This window comes from Phyllobates terribilis, unplaced genomic scaffold, assembly GCF_046119375.1.
Source record: "Phyllobates terribilis strain yellow unplaced genomic scaffold, ASM4611937v1 Scaffold_305__1_contigs__length_2280687, whole genome shotgun sequence".
Taxonomy (NCBI): domain Eukaryota; kingdom Metazoa; phylum Chordata; class Amphibia; order Anura; family Dendrobatidae; genus Phyllobates; species Phyllobates terribilis.
Window position 1 is genome coordinate 2,068,226 of NW_027363065.1, and position 14,120 is coordinate 2,082,345.

Genomic DNA, 14,120 nt, shown 5'->3' on the forward strand with positions numbered 1-14,120 from the left:
CCCCATAGTCCTTTCCACCTCCAATCCACGATCTGTCACAAACTCTCGCAACCCTTTTAACCTTATTCCCATCCGCCCAGCCCCCGCCTCCCCAGCCCCACTAAAGACAGCTCTATGGAACGCTCGCTCCGTGTGCAACAAACTTTCCTACATCCATGTTCTTTTCATTACTAACAAACTCTCCTTCCTTGGCATCACCGAAACCTGGCTCACCCCCTCTGACAGGGCCTCCCCAGCTGCACTTTCGTATGGTGGATTCCACCTTTTTCACACCCCTCGCTCCAATGGCAAGCATGGTGGAGGAGTAGGTCTTCTCCTGTCAGGCAACTGCTCCTTCACCCATATCCCACTGCCACCCTCCAATACTCTCCCCTCTTTTGAAGTGCATTGTGTGCCCATCTACTCTCCCTCCAACCTCCAACTGGCCGTCGTTTACCGCCCTCCCACCTCCCCCCCGGACTAACCACCACCTTCTTTGACCACTTCACCACCTGGCTGCTTCATTTCCTTTCCGCTGACATTCCCACTATCATCATGGGTGACTTCAACATCCCCATTCACACTTCCCACTCATCTGTCTCCAAGCTTCTATCCCTCACTTCTTCCTTCTGCCTTGCTCAATGGACTTCTGCCGCCACTCACAAAGATGGCCACACACTGGACCTCATCTTCACCCGCCTCTGTTCCCTATCTAACCTCTCTAGCTCACCTCTCCCTCTTTCTGACCACAACCTACTCACATTCTCTACCCTCTCCTCTCCAGGTGCTCAAGCCCTACTCCACAAACTTGCACATCCTCGCAGAAATCTGAAACACCTTGACCTACACTCACTCTCTGAATCTCTTCTCCCTCTCACAGGCATAAGTTCATTACACGATGCAAATGCTGCTACCACTATATAAAACACCACAACAGCTGCAGCTCTCAATTTGGTCGCCCCCTCACGCATACCACATTTCGCCCACTCAACCGGCAACCCTGACACACCAACCTGACTAAAGAAAAGCAATGGGCCGCCAGGGTTGCTGAGCGGACATGGAAAAGGTTCCACTCCAACGAGCATTTAATTGCATTCAAACAGTCCCTCACTACCTTCAAGTCCACCCTCACTGCAGCAAAACAAACATACTTCTCATATCATCCCTGTCTCACAACCCTAAACAGCTATTTAAAACTTTCATTTCTCTCCTCCATCCCCCAGCGCCTCCTCCCTCTCCTCTCAGCTGAAGACTTTGCCACATTCTTCAAGCAGAAGATTGATAACATCAGACAAAGCTTTTGCCTAAAGTCCCCACAGCCCCTCCTCACACCTACTCAATCCTCCTCCAAAACCAGCTCCTCCACCATTAAGGAAGATCAACTCTCCTCTTTACTCTCCAAATCACACCTCACCACCTGCAAACTTGACCCAACCCCGTCCCACCTCATCCCTAACCTTACCACTATCCTCATCCTAACCCATACCCTAACCCACCTTTTCAACCTGTCATTAACAACTGGTGTCTTCCCCTCATGCTTCACGGTGGCTCAGTGGATAGCACTGCAGCCTTGCGGCGCTGTGGTCCTGGGTTCATATCCCACCAAGGACAACATCTCCAAGGAGTTTGTATGTTCTCCCCATGTTCTCGTGGGTTTTCTCCGGGTTCTCCGGTTTCCTCCCACATTCCAAAGATAGGGAATTTAGATTGTGAGCCCAGATGGGGACAGTGCCCATAATGTCTGTAAAGCGTTGTGGAATTAATGGCACTATATAAGTGAGTAAATAAATAAATAAATGCTTCAAACATGCCTCGATGACACCCATCCTCAAAAAGCCATCCCTTGACCATGTCTAGCTATCGCCATATATCATTCTCCCCTATATCTCAAAACTACTGGAATAACATGTCCATTCTGAACTGTCCTCCCACCTCTCCTCCTGCTCTCTCTTTGACCGCCTCAAATCTGGCTTCCGACCGCACCACTCCACTGAAACTGCCCCAACGACCTCCTAACCGTTAAATCCAAGCAACCCTACTCTGTCCTCCTCCTAGACCTGTCATCTGCCTTTGACACAGTCGACCATTCCCTCTTACTACAGACTCTCTCATCTCTTGGCATCAAAGACTTAGCCCTATCTTGGATCTCTTCGGCCTGGGACAGCTCATAGAGTCTCATGGCTTTCAGTATCACCTCTATGCTGATGACACACAGATCTACCTCTCTGGACCCGATATCTCCTCCCTACTAACCAAAATCCCACAATGTCTGTCCGCTATTTCATTCTTCTTCTCTGACAGATTTCTAAAACTTAACATGGATAAAAATGAATTCATCATCTTTCCACCGTCTCACTCAAGCCCCCCAACTGACATATCCATCAAAGTCAATGGCTGCCCACTCTCCCCAGTCTCGGAAGCCCGCTGCCTCGGGGTAACCCTGGACTCTAACCTCTCCTTTAAACAAAATATCCAAGCCCTTTCCACTTCCTGCTGACTCCTGCTCAAAAATATCTCCCGGATCCGCACATTCCTCAACTACGAATCTGCAAAAACAATAGTGCACGCCCTCATCATCTCCCGCCTCGACTACTGCAACCTCTTGCTTTGTGGCCTCCCTACTATCACTCTAGCACCTCTCCAATCCATCCTAAACTCTGCTGCCCGACTAATCAACCTGTCCCCCCGCTATTCCCCGGCCTCTCCTCTCTCTTAATCCCTTCTCTGGCTCCCCATTGCTCAGAGACTCCAGTTCAAAACCCTAACCATGACATACAAAGCCATCCACAACCTGTCTCCTCCATATATCTGTGACCTAGTCTCCCGGTACATACCCGCACACAACCTCCGATCCTCACAAGATCTCCTGCTCTACTCCCCTCTTATCTCCTCTTCCCACAATCGCATACAAGATTTCTCCTGTGCTTCCCCCCAACTCTGCAACTCTCTACCCCAACACATCACACTCTCGTCGACGGTGGAAACCTTCAAAAGGAACCTGAAGACCCACCTCTTCCGACAAGCCTACAACCTGCAGTAACCACCGCTCTACCATACCGCTGCACGACCAGCTCTACTCTCACCTACTGTATCCTCACCCATCCCCTGTAGATTGTGAGCCCTCGCGGGCAGGGTCCTCGCTCCTCCTGTACCAGTCGTCAACTTGTATTGTTCATATGAATTGTAATTGTTTGTTCTATGTACATCCCTTTCACATGTAAAGCTCCATGGAATAAATGGCGCTATAATAATAAATAATAATTCTGGAGTTGTCACTTTGTTGCCCACAGGTGGTCTTCTCATGAGCATCAGATCGGGGAGCTGGCTTGTTCATTGGGTTTCACCCATGTGTCTCTTTCCTCGGAGGTAATGCCGATGATTCGAATGGTGCCCAGGGGCTTCACAGCTTGTGCTGACGCCTATTTGACCCCGTGCATACAGAGGTATCTGGACGGGTTTCGCAGCGGCTTTCAGAACCATCTCAAGGTGAGACTTACAATATCTGTTATTCGCAGCCTCTTTGGCAATGATGCTGAATTCACATGATCTGTTACTTTTTTTGCAGGATCTCCAAGTTCTCTTCATGCGCTCAGATGGAGGACTGACTCCAATGCACAGCTTCAATGGGTCACGTGCCATCCTTTCTGGACCAGCAGGGGGAGTAGTAGGTTACGCTATCACCACCTATCAGCCCAAAAATCCTCAGCCTGTTATTGGCTTTGATATGGGAGGTGAGATAGAAGATCACTGGGGAATTAAAACCGTCCGTTCACCTCCGAGCACGATTATCCACATTCCACATAATCTGCAGAAGATGTCAATGTTAGCAGCTGTCTGTATACAAGCTAGCTGGCTGTTCCAATAATAACCAGCAGAATAGTGAGTGCAGCTCTGGAGTATAATACAGGATGTAACTCAGGAACAGTAATGTAATGTATGTACACAGTGACTGCACCAGCAGAATAGTGAGTGCAGCTCTGGAGTATAATACAGGAGGTAACTCAGGATCAGTAATGTAATGTATGTACACAGTGACTGCACCAGCAGAATAGTGAGTGCAGCTCTGGAGTATAATACAGGAGGTAACTCAGGATCAGTAATGTAATGTATATACACAGTGACTGCACCAGCAGAATAGTGAGTGCAGCTCTGGAGTATAATACAGGAGGTAACTCAGGATCAGTAATGTAATGTATATACACAGTGACTGCACCAGCAGAATAGTGAGTGCAGCTCTGGAGTATAATACAGGATGTAACTCAGGATCAGTAATGTAATGTATGTACACAGTGACTGCACCAGCAGAATAGTGAGTGCAGCTCCGGAGTATAATGCAGGATGTAACTCAGGATCAGTAATGTAATGTATGTACACAGTGACTGCACCAGCAGAATAGTGAGTGCAGCTCTGGAGTATAATACAGGATGTAACTCAGGATCAGTAATGTAATGTATGTACACAGTGACTGCACCAGCAGAATAGTGAGTGCAGCTCTGGCGTATAATACAGAATGTAACTCAGGATCAGTAATGTAATGTATGTACACAGTGACTGCACCAGCAGAATAGTGAGTGCAGCTCTGGCGTATAATACAGGATGTAACTCAGGATTAGTAATGTAATGTATGTACACAGTGACTGCACCAGCAGAATAGTGAGTGCAGCTCTGGAGTATAATACAGGATCTAACTCAGGATCAGTAATGTAATGTATGTACACAGTGACTGCACCAGCAGAATAGTGAGTGCAGCTCTGGAGTATAATACAGGATGTAACTCAGGATCAGTAATGTAATGTATGTACACAGTGACTGCACCAGCAGAATAGTGAGTGCAGCTCCGGGGTATAATACAGGATGTAACTCAGGATCAGTAATGTAATGTATGTACACAGTGACTGCACCAGCAGAATAGTGAGTGCAGCTCTGGAGTATAATACAGGATGTAACTCAGGATCAGACAGGATCAGTAATGTAATGTATGTACACAGTGACTGCACCAACAGAATAGTGAGTGCAGCTCTGGAGTACAATAAAGGATGTAACTCAGGATCAGTAATGTAATGTATGTACACAGTGACTGCACCAGCAGAATAGTGAGTGCAGCTCTGGAGTATAATACAGGATGTAACTCAGGATCAGTAATGTAATGTATGTACACAGTGACTGCACCAGCAGAATAGTGAGTGCAGCTCTGGAGTATAATAAAGGATGTAACTCAGGATCAGTAATGTAATGTATGTACACAGTGACTGCACCAGCAGAATAGTGAGTGCAGCTCTGGAGTATAATACAGAATGTAACTCAGGATCAGTAATGTAATGTATGTACACAGTGACTGCACCAGCAGAATAGTGAGTGCAGCTCCGGGGTATAATACAGGATGTAACTCAGGATCAGTAATGTAATGTATGTACACAGTGACTGCACCAGCAGAATAGTGAGTGCAGCTCTGGAGTATAATACAGGATGTAACTCAGGATCAGACAGGATCAGTAATGTAATGTATGTACACAGTGACTGCACCAACAGAATAGTGAGTGCAGCTCTGGAGTACAATAAAGGATGTAACTCAGGATCAGTAATGTAATGTATGTACACAGTGACTGCACCAGCAGAATAGTGAGTGCAGCTATGGAGTATAATACAGGATGTAACTCAGGATCAGTAATGTAATGTATGTACACAGTGACTGCACCAACAGAATAGTGAGTGCAGCTCTGGAGTACAATAAAGGATGTAACTCAGGATCAGTAATGTAATGTATGTACACAGTGACTGCACCAACAGAATAGTGAGTGCAGCTCTGGAGTATAATAAAGGATGTAACTCAGGATCAGTAATGTAATGTATGTACACAGTGACTGCACCAGCAGAATAGTGAGTGCAGCTCTGGAGTATAATACAGGATGTAACTCAGGATCAGACAGGATCAGTAATGTAATGTATGTACACAGTGACTGCACCAGCAGAATAGTGAGTGCAGCTCTGGAGTATAATACAGGGTGTTACTCAGGATCAGTAATGCAATGTATGTACACAGTGACTGCAACAGCAGAATAGTGAGTGCAGCTCTGGAGTACAATACAGGAGGTAACTCAGGATCGGTAATGTAATGTATGTACACAGTGACTCCACCAGCAGAATAGTGAGTGCAGCTCTGGAGTACAATACAGGAGGTAACTCAGGATCGGTAATGTAATGTATGTACACAGTGACTCCACCAGCAGAATAGTGAGTGCAGCTGTGGAGTATAATACAGGATGTAACTCAGGATCAATAATGTAATGTATGTAAACAGTGACTGCACCAGCAGAATAGTGAGTGCAGCTCTGGAGTATAATACAGGATGTAACTCAGGATCAGTAATGTAATGTATGTACACAGTGACGGCACCAGCAGAATAGTGAGTGCAGCTCTGGGGTATTATACAGGATGTAACTCAGGATCAGACAGGATCAGTAATGTAATGTATGTACACAGTGACTGCACCAACAGAATAGTGAGTGCAGCTCTGGAGTATAATACAAGATGCAGCTCAAGATCAGTAATGTAATGTATGTACACAGTGACTGCACCAGCAGAATAGTGAGTGCAGCTCTGGAGTATAATACAGGATGTAACTCAGGATCAGTACAGGATCAGTAATGTAATGTATGTACACAGTGACTGCACCAGCAGAATAGTGAGTGCAGCTCTGGAGTATAATACAGGAGGTAACTCCGGATCAGTAATGTATGTACACAGTGACTGCACCAGCAGAATAGTGAGTGCAGCTGTGGAGTATAATACAGGATGTAACTCAGGATCAATAATGTAATGTATGTAAACAGTGACTGCACCAGCAGAATAGTGAGTGCAGCTCTGGAGTATAATACAGGATGTAACTCAGGATCAGTAATGTAATGTATGTACACAGTGACGGCACCAGCAGAATAGTGAGTGCAGCTCTGGAGTATAATACAGGATGTAACTCATGATCAGAAATGTATGTACACAGTGACTGCACCAGCAGAATATTGAGTGCAGCTCTGGAGTATAATACAGGATGTAACTCAGGATCAGTAATGTAATGTATGTGCATAGTGACTGCACCAGCAGAATAGTGAGTGCAGCTCTGGAGTATAATACAGGATGTAACTCAGTATCAGTAATGTAATGTATATATACAGTGACTGCACCAGCAGAATAGTGAGTGCAGCTCTGGAGTATAATACAGGAGGTAAGTCAGGATCAGTACAGGATCAGTAATGTAATGTATGTACACAGTGACTGCACCAGCAGAATAGTGAGTGCAGCTCTGGAGTATAATACAGGATGTAACTCAGGATCAGTAATGTAATGTATGTAGACAGTGGCTGCACCAGCAGAATAGTGAGTGCAGCTCTGGAGTATAATACAGGAGGTAAGTCAGGATCAGTACAGGATCAGTAATGTAATGTATGTACACAGTGACTGCACCAGCAGAATAGTGAGTGCAGCTCTGGAGTATAATACAGGATGTAACTCAGGATCAGTAATGTAATGTATGTACACAGTGACTCCACCAGCAGAATAGTGAGTGCAGCTCTGGAGTATAATACAGGATGTAACTCAGGATCAGTAATGTAATGTATGTACACAGTGACTGCACCAGCAGAATAGTGAATGCAGCTCTGGAGTATAATACAGGATGTAACTCAGGATCAGTAATGTAATGTATGTACACAGTGACTGCACCAGCAGAATATTGAGAGCAGCTCTGGAGTATAATACAGGATGTAACTCAGGATCAGTAATGTAATGTATGTACACAGTGACTGCACCAGCAGAATAGTGAATGCAGCTCTGGAGTATAATACAGGAGGTAAGTCAGGATCAGTACAGGATCAGTAATGTAATGTATGTACACAGTGACTGCACCAGCAGAATAGTGAGTGCAGCTCCGGAGGATAATACAGGATGTAACTTAGGATCAGTAATGTAATGTATGTACACAGTGACTGCACCAGCAGAATAGTGAGTGCAGCTCCGGAGGATAATACAGGATGTAACTCAGGATCAGTAATGTAATGTATGTAGACAGTGACTGCACCAGCAGAATAGTGAATGCAGCTCTTCCAAGCAATTTCCAATATGTCTACTTTACATCAGCACAATTTTTGAAACATAATTTTTTTGTTAGGAAGTTAGAAGGGTTTAATGTTGACCAGCGATTTCTCATTTTTACAACACAATTTACAAAACCATTTTTTTAGGGACCACATAACATTTAAAGTGAGTTTGAGGGGTTTCTATGACAGAAAATACACTATTCTAAAAACTGCACCCCTCAAGATGCTCAAAACCACATTCAAGAAGTTTATTAACCCTTCAGGTGCTTCACAGGAACTGAAGCAATGTGGAAGGAAAAAATGAATATTTAACTTTTTTTTTCACAAAAATTTAACTTTAGACCCAAATATTTTATTTTCACAAGGGTAAGAGGAGAAAATAGACCCCAAAATTTGTTGGATTATTTTTCTTTGGCATGCTGACACCCCATATGTGGGAGAAAACTACTGTTTTGACGCACGGCAGGGCTCGGAAGGGAAGGAATGCAATTTGACTTAAGGAATGCAAAATTGGCTGAAATCATTAGCAGATGCCATGTCGCGTTTGGAGAGCCCCTGATGTGCCTAAGCAGTGGAAACCCCCCACAAGTGACACCATTTTGGAAACTAGACCCCCTCAAGGAATTTATCTAGATGTGTGATGAGCACTTTTAACCCACAGGTGCTTCACAGAATTTTACGTTGATCTGTGAAAATGAAAAAAAAAATAGATTTTTCCCACAAAAATGTTGTTTTATCCCCAATTTGTTTCATTTTCACAAGGATAGCAGGAGAAAATGGACCCCAAAATTCGTTGTGCAATTTTTCCTGTGTATGCCGATACCCCATATGTGGTCAAAAACTACTTTTGAGGCACAGTGCAAAGCTCAGAAGGGAATAAGTGCCATATTGGAGTTCATATTTTGCTGGACTGGTTTGACGGTGCCATGTCACATTGACAGAGCCCATAAGGTGCTATAACAGCAGAACCCCCCCATAAGTGACCCCATTTTGCAAACTACACCTCTCAATGAATTTATCTAGGGGTGCAGTGATCATATTGACAACCCAGGTGGGTCACAGACCATTGGCCAGTGAAGAAAGAATAATTATATTTTTACTGCCAAAATTTTGTTCTAGCCCCAGATTTTACATTTTCACACTGGGAAATGGGTAAAAATGGCACCAAAAATTTGTCCCACAATTTCTGCAGAATGTAGAAATACCCCATATGTGACAGTACAGTACTGCTTAGCCACACGGCGAAACTCGGGAGGGACGGGTCGCTATTTGACTCCTGGAGAGCGGATTTTCCTAGAATAGTTTGCAAACTCCATATACAGAGACCCTAAATGCTAGAAGAGCAGAATCCCCCCTCAAGTGAACCCCATTTTGGAAACTATTCTCCTCTTGGAACTTATCTACAGGTGTAGTGATGATTTTACTCCATAGGTGTTTTCCATAATCGAGCAGTAGTGGATGTTGCTGAGTGAAAATTGCAAACTGTCGTTGTATTGACCAGTACGTTGTGCCCAGCTTGTGCTTCTGGAGACACTCACCCGTAAATTAGGTGGCCTGTCATCGCTACAGAAATGCCAAACATTTTACTTTAAATGTGGTTTAGACACGCTGGGGCTCAGAAGGGGGGGGGGCATTTGGTTTTTTGAGTGGAGAATTTGCTGAATGTCTTTTGGAGGGCGAGGAGCCATAGTGCTTTTCCAGAGCCTTTATGCTAACAGTAACATGGAATCCCCATATACTTCCGATAACAGATGACGGACCTGAGTGGGGACTTTTTTTGTGAATGGAGTTGAAGCTTTTATTGGGAACATTTTACATAACATTTTGGATCACATTTATCCTGTGCTCTACCCTGAGCTCTTATATCGGGGTTTCCATTTAAATCTCTGAATGACGTGATTCAGATGAAACCCCCGAGGGATCCATTCACTATAATGAGGCAGTACAGTTACTCTGGACTCCATCTGGCCTCTGTTCAGTGGTGTTCTTCTTTTTAGAAGTGCATAAAACTGTGGCGGACCGCGCTTTTATGCACGTCTAAGAAGACGGACACCTCCGGATCACAGGTCGGACCCCGTCCACAGTGCCTTCATCTGCCACATTATAGGAAATCTTCTGTTCCGTCTGAATAATGTATTTCAGAGATTTACATGGAAACCCCGGTGTAAGCGCTCAACGTAGAGCACAGGATAAATGTAAGCCGAGCCTTACTGCGATATTGGGGAGGCAGAAAGAAAAAAGCAACAGCAGGTAAAGAATTGGATTTATTTTTTACGCCATTCCTAATGCTGTATATTTTTTTACGCCATTCCTTCCTCTGCCTGCCTTCTAAATGCTGCAATTCATATCAGTTGCAGCAGTTAAGGGGTTAAACTGCAGGTGTCAGCTGTCATATCAGTTGAATACCCAGCTGTGATGGCCCACCACAGCTCCTGTGTGCGGCTGATCACCATGACGTATATATCTCGTTGATCAGGAAGTATTTCCCAACCATGACGTATATATGATAGCAGCCCAGGCTATAAGTGCGGAGATTTCTGCACGTGCTCCTTATACTCAAGACTCAATAAATCGAGAGATTGTTAAAGCTTAGTTTCCACTCTTCCTTATCTTCCTGATCCGTGACGTCTCCATCCTGTGAGATCCATCTTTCCACCACTTTCCTTCTTGGAGTTGCAATGTTGAGGGTTGTATTAAATGCTGAGATACCAATGAATGCTGATCAGCACCGCTCCTTTCTCTATACCAGGGACCTCCACAGACGTCAGCCGCTATGCCGGAGAGTATGAACATGTGTTTGAGGCCACCACAGCTGGAATCAGCATTCAGGCCCCGCAGCTGGATGTGAACACCGTGGCTGCTGGCGGGGGCTCCATGCTTTTCTTTAGGTGGGTGTATAAAGTCATTACAAGACCGCAGTGACTTTCGTCCTTACCTGAAGGGCTTTGTTCACACTGGGCGTTCATCTAATCACAGAAGGACATTTGCCAAGTGTTAAGATAATGCTAATAATGAACTGCGATCTGTTTTTTTCAGATCGGGATTATTTGTTGTTGGGCCGGAGTCTGCGGGAGCCCACCCTGGACCCACGTGCTACAGGAAGGGTAATGGGCTGTAAGATGGGGGATTCCAGTCATATATGTAAGGAAAGCTTAACGGGACTTTCTATGAATAGAAAACCAAGGCTGCTTTCTTTGAGAAACAGCGCCACATCTATTCACAGGTTGTGCCTGATATTGCAACTTTCTAGTCGACTTTCTATTTCTACCTTTTTTTTTTCTAAGTCTCTGCTTGCTGTTAGTGACTGGAATCCTTCCCAGTATATATTCCAAGGCTGAATGTCCTGATTATGTCTTTTACGGGACATTTTTCTAATCCATTAGTTAACGAACCCATCCTTCTGTAGGGGGACCCCTGACGGTAACAGACGCCAACCTCTGTCTAGGCCGTCTCCTACCTGATTACTTTCCCCGGATCTTCGGTCCATCTGAGGACCAGCCTCTCTCAAAGGAAGACACAACACAAAAGTTTAAGGAACTCACCTTGGAAATCAACCAATTCCAACATGGCCGACCAGGGGGCGGAGCTTCACTTAGCATTGAGGAAGTGGCCATGGGTTTCATCCGAGTCGCCAACGAAGCCATGTGTCGCCCAATCCGATCACTCACTCAGGTGCGGACCGATGGGGAACATTCGCGAGAGTGAACCTCTAATCTCAGCGATCACTGACTTTTAACCCCTTAGATGCTGCATCAGTTGCAACCATGGTTAGACAAAGAAATTGTGGTACCTCTGTCAGCCCATTGCCCATCCACCCCTCTTCATAGGACATTTATAGGGTATTGGTAAATTTACAGCACACTGTGATACACAGGCATTGCAGCGTATTGTACAAGCTCCCTAAAGGGAGTCTAGAAAAATGTGAATAGTTAAAAAAACTGAAAGAATATATTAAACAAATTTATTGAATACATAAAAGCATAAGGCTATGTTCACATCACACTTTAAACTCCGTCTAGGATTCTGTCTTTAGTCCCTGAAAAAGCAGAATCAGGCGAAACTGCAGACAAAGTCTCTTTGTGCTCTGCCTGACGTCATTCTCCATAGTGTCTGCACTTTTGTTCCCATCTCAAAAAGGCGGTCATCCACACTTCAAAAAAAGGTGGAAATTGCAGAGAGAGGTCAGTGGGGGCGCAGAGTGACCCCGTCTGCTTCATTAAAGTCAATGTCTGCGTCACCATTTTTATTCACATCCAGCTTTTCAGGCATCAGACACAAGCCCCAGAGGAGGCTCTGACCGGGGTTAAAAACGTGATGTGAACATGGCCTAGAAGTTCAAACCCACCCCATCACTATTCTGTGGAAAAAAATAGAAATGGTTTTGGTTTCGCCATGTGAATAAAAGCTGGAAAAACCCCATAAAAAAAACAAACAATCACTAGAATTGTCTTTTTTGGTCCCTTCTAAAAATGTAAAAAACAATCAAAAAGTCATTTGTAACAATGAAGCTGATGACTCCTGCCACAGAAAACAAGAAAAAACAAAACAAAAAAATATATATACCGGTAGATATAATAATATTTTAAAGAGTAATGTATGAAGACGTATGTACATTTTATTGGGGTTGTGATCCTACCGACCTGCAGAATAAAAGTTACCAGATTACTTTTACCGCGCAGCGAATGCCGTAAAAATGCAACAATGGCGGAATTGCGTTTTGTTTTTTCACCATTCCAATCCATAAAGGATTTTTTTTATTATTATTATTTGACATAACAAATGACATGGTTGCATATAATACTACTGCTCATCCCTCAAAAAAAACCCACAAGCCCTCATGTGAGATTAGCAGAAAGAGAAAAATAAAAAAAATGAGAAGAAGTTACTGGGAAATTGGTGAATAATATTTAGCGTTACTTTTGGAATCCTCTGTGTCTACAGGCCAAGGGTCACGACACGTCTCGTCACGTGCTGGCGTGTTTTGGAGGGGCCGGGGGGCAGCACGCTTGTGCCATCGCTCGATCTCTCGGCATGAAGACCGTGTTTATCCATAAGTGAGCGGCTCGTATTGCTCAGTTCTTGCTCGAGGAGCCATAAGTTGGTTTATTTACCCCGGACTTTTTGTATCGGTTGTTTCCAGATACGGTGGCGTCCTGTCGGCGTTCGGCATGGCGCTGGCCGATGTGGTGCATGAGGCTCAGGAGCCGTGTTCTGTGCTGTACAGTAAAGAATCCTTTCCGCTTCTGGAGGAGAGAATCGCAGCCTTGGAGGCGCAGTGCATAGAAGCCCTTCAGCAGCAAGGATTTCACCGGTAATCGATTGACGCCGTAGATATTAGTCCGCGGTACAGAAGTATTATTTGTACAATTTACCATATTTCTCAGTTTTTACGATGCACCCAAGTTAACCCCCAAATATAAAGTTTTCAGACCTTGCTGCATTTCTAGTGCAGTCAGCATGTTGCAGGGGCTCATCTTCTGATATCTCCTGCGTTAGCGGACCCTCTAGTATTGGTGGTGGGATACTACACACCATTCCCCCCTGTTACATTCCATGTCCCCTAATTCATGTTTTTTTTGCCATTCATTGGAGTAGCTAATATCCCCATGTTGGTGGTGTAGTTCACTTTAGTTGTTAGTGCCCACTTTCAGAGGAGGTAATGTCACCATCCATGGTGGTCTCGGTTAATTTAAAGGTTATCTGCATCCCTGGTGGTCTAGAACAGAAGAGGCGTTAATGTCACCATCCCTCAGGTCTCCGCTAGTAAGGAGGTCAGTGCTTACATCCCTGGTGGTCTAGAACAGCAGACAAATTTAATCTCTTCATCCCTCGTGATCTAGAGAAGGTGAAAATATTTCCCCTGTGATCTAGGCCATCCTTGTGGTCTGAGTTATTGGAGATGTTAGTACCTGTTTCTCTGGTAGTCTAGAACAGTTTTAGAATCAAAACTTACCCTTAGGCCATAGGCTAGGAAATAACTTACTGATAATCATGGGATGGACCCCTGGAATCCTCAGTGATCCTGAGATCGGGGCTCTGGAACCTCCTGGG

The 14,120-nt window shown here is 44.7% G+C and overlaps 1 protein-coding gene across 2 annotated transcripts in view; it reads left to right on the forward strand.

Annotated features, from left to right (window-relative positions):
* The window catches only part of LOC141220973 (5-oxoprolinase-like), an 84,434-nt gene that overhangs the window by 5,557 nt on the left and 64,757 nt on the right, over positions 1-14,120 (forward strand). For both annotated transcript variants that reach the window (XM_073666432.1, XM_073666433.1), the window contains exons 6-12: positions 3,270-3,465; positions 3,545-3,710; positions 10,819-10,957; positions 11,106-11,173; positions 11,476-11,741; positions 13,011-13,123; positions 13,210-13,380. In XM_073666432.1, the coding sequence (XP_073522533.1) occupies positions 3,270-3,465; positions 3,545-3,710; positions 10,819-10,957; positions 11,106-11,173; positions 11,476-11,741; positions 13,011-13,123; positions 13,210-13,380 (1,119 nt within the window). The remainder of the gene's footprint in view (positions 1-3,269; positions 3,466-3,544; positions 3,711-10,818; positions 10,958-11,105; positions 11,174-11,475; positions 11,742-13,010; positions 13,124-13,209; positions 13,381-14,120) is intronic.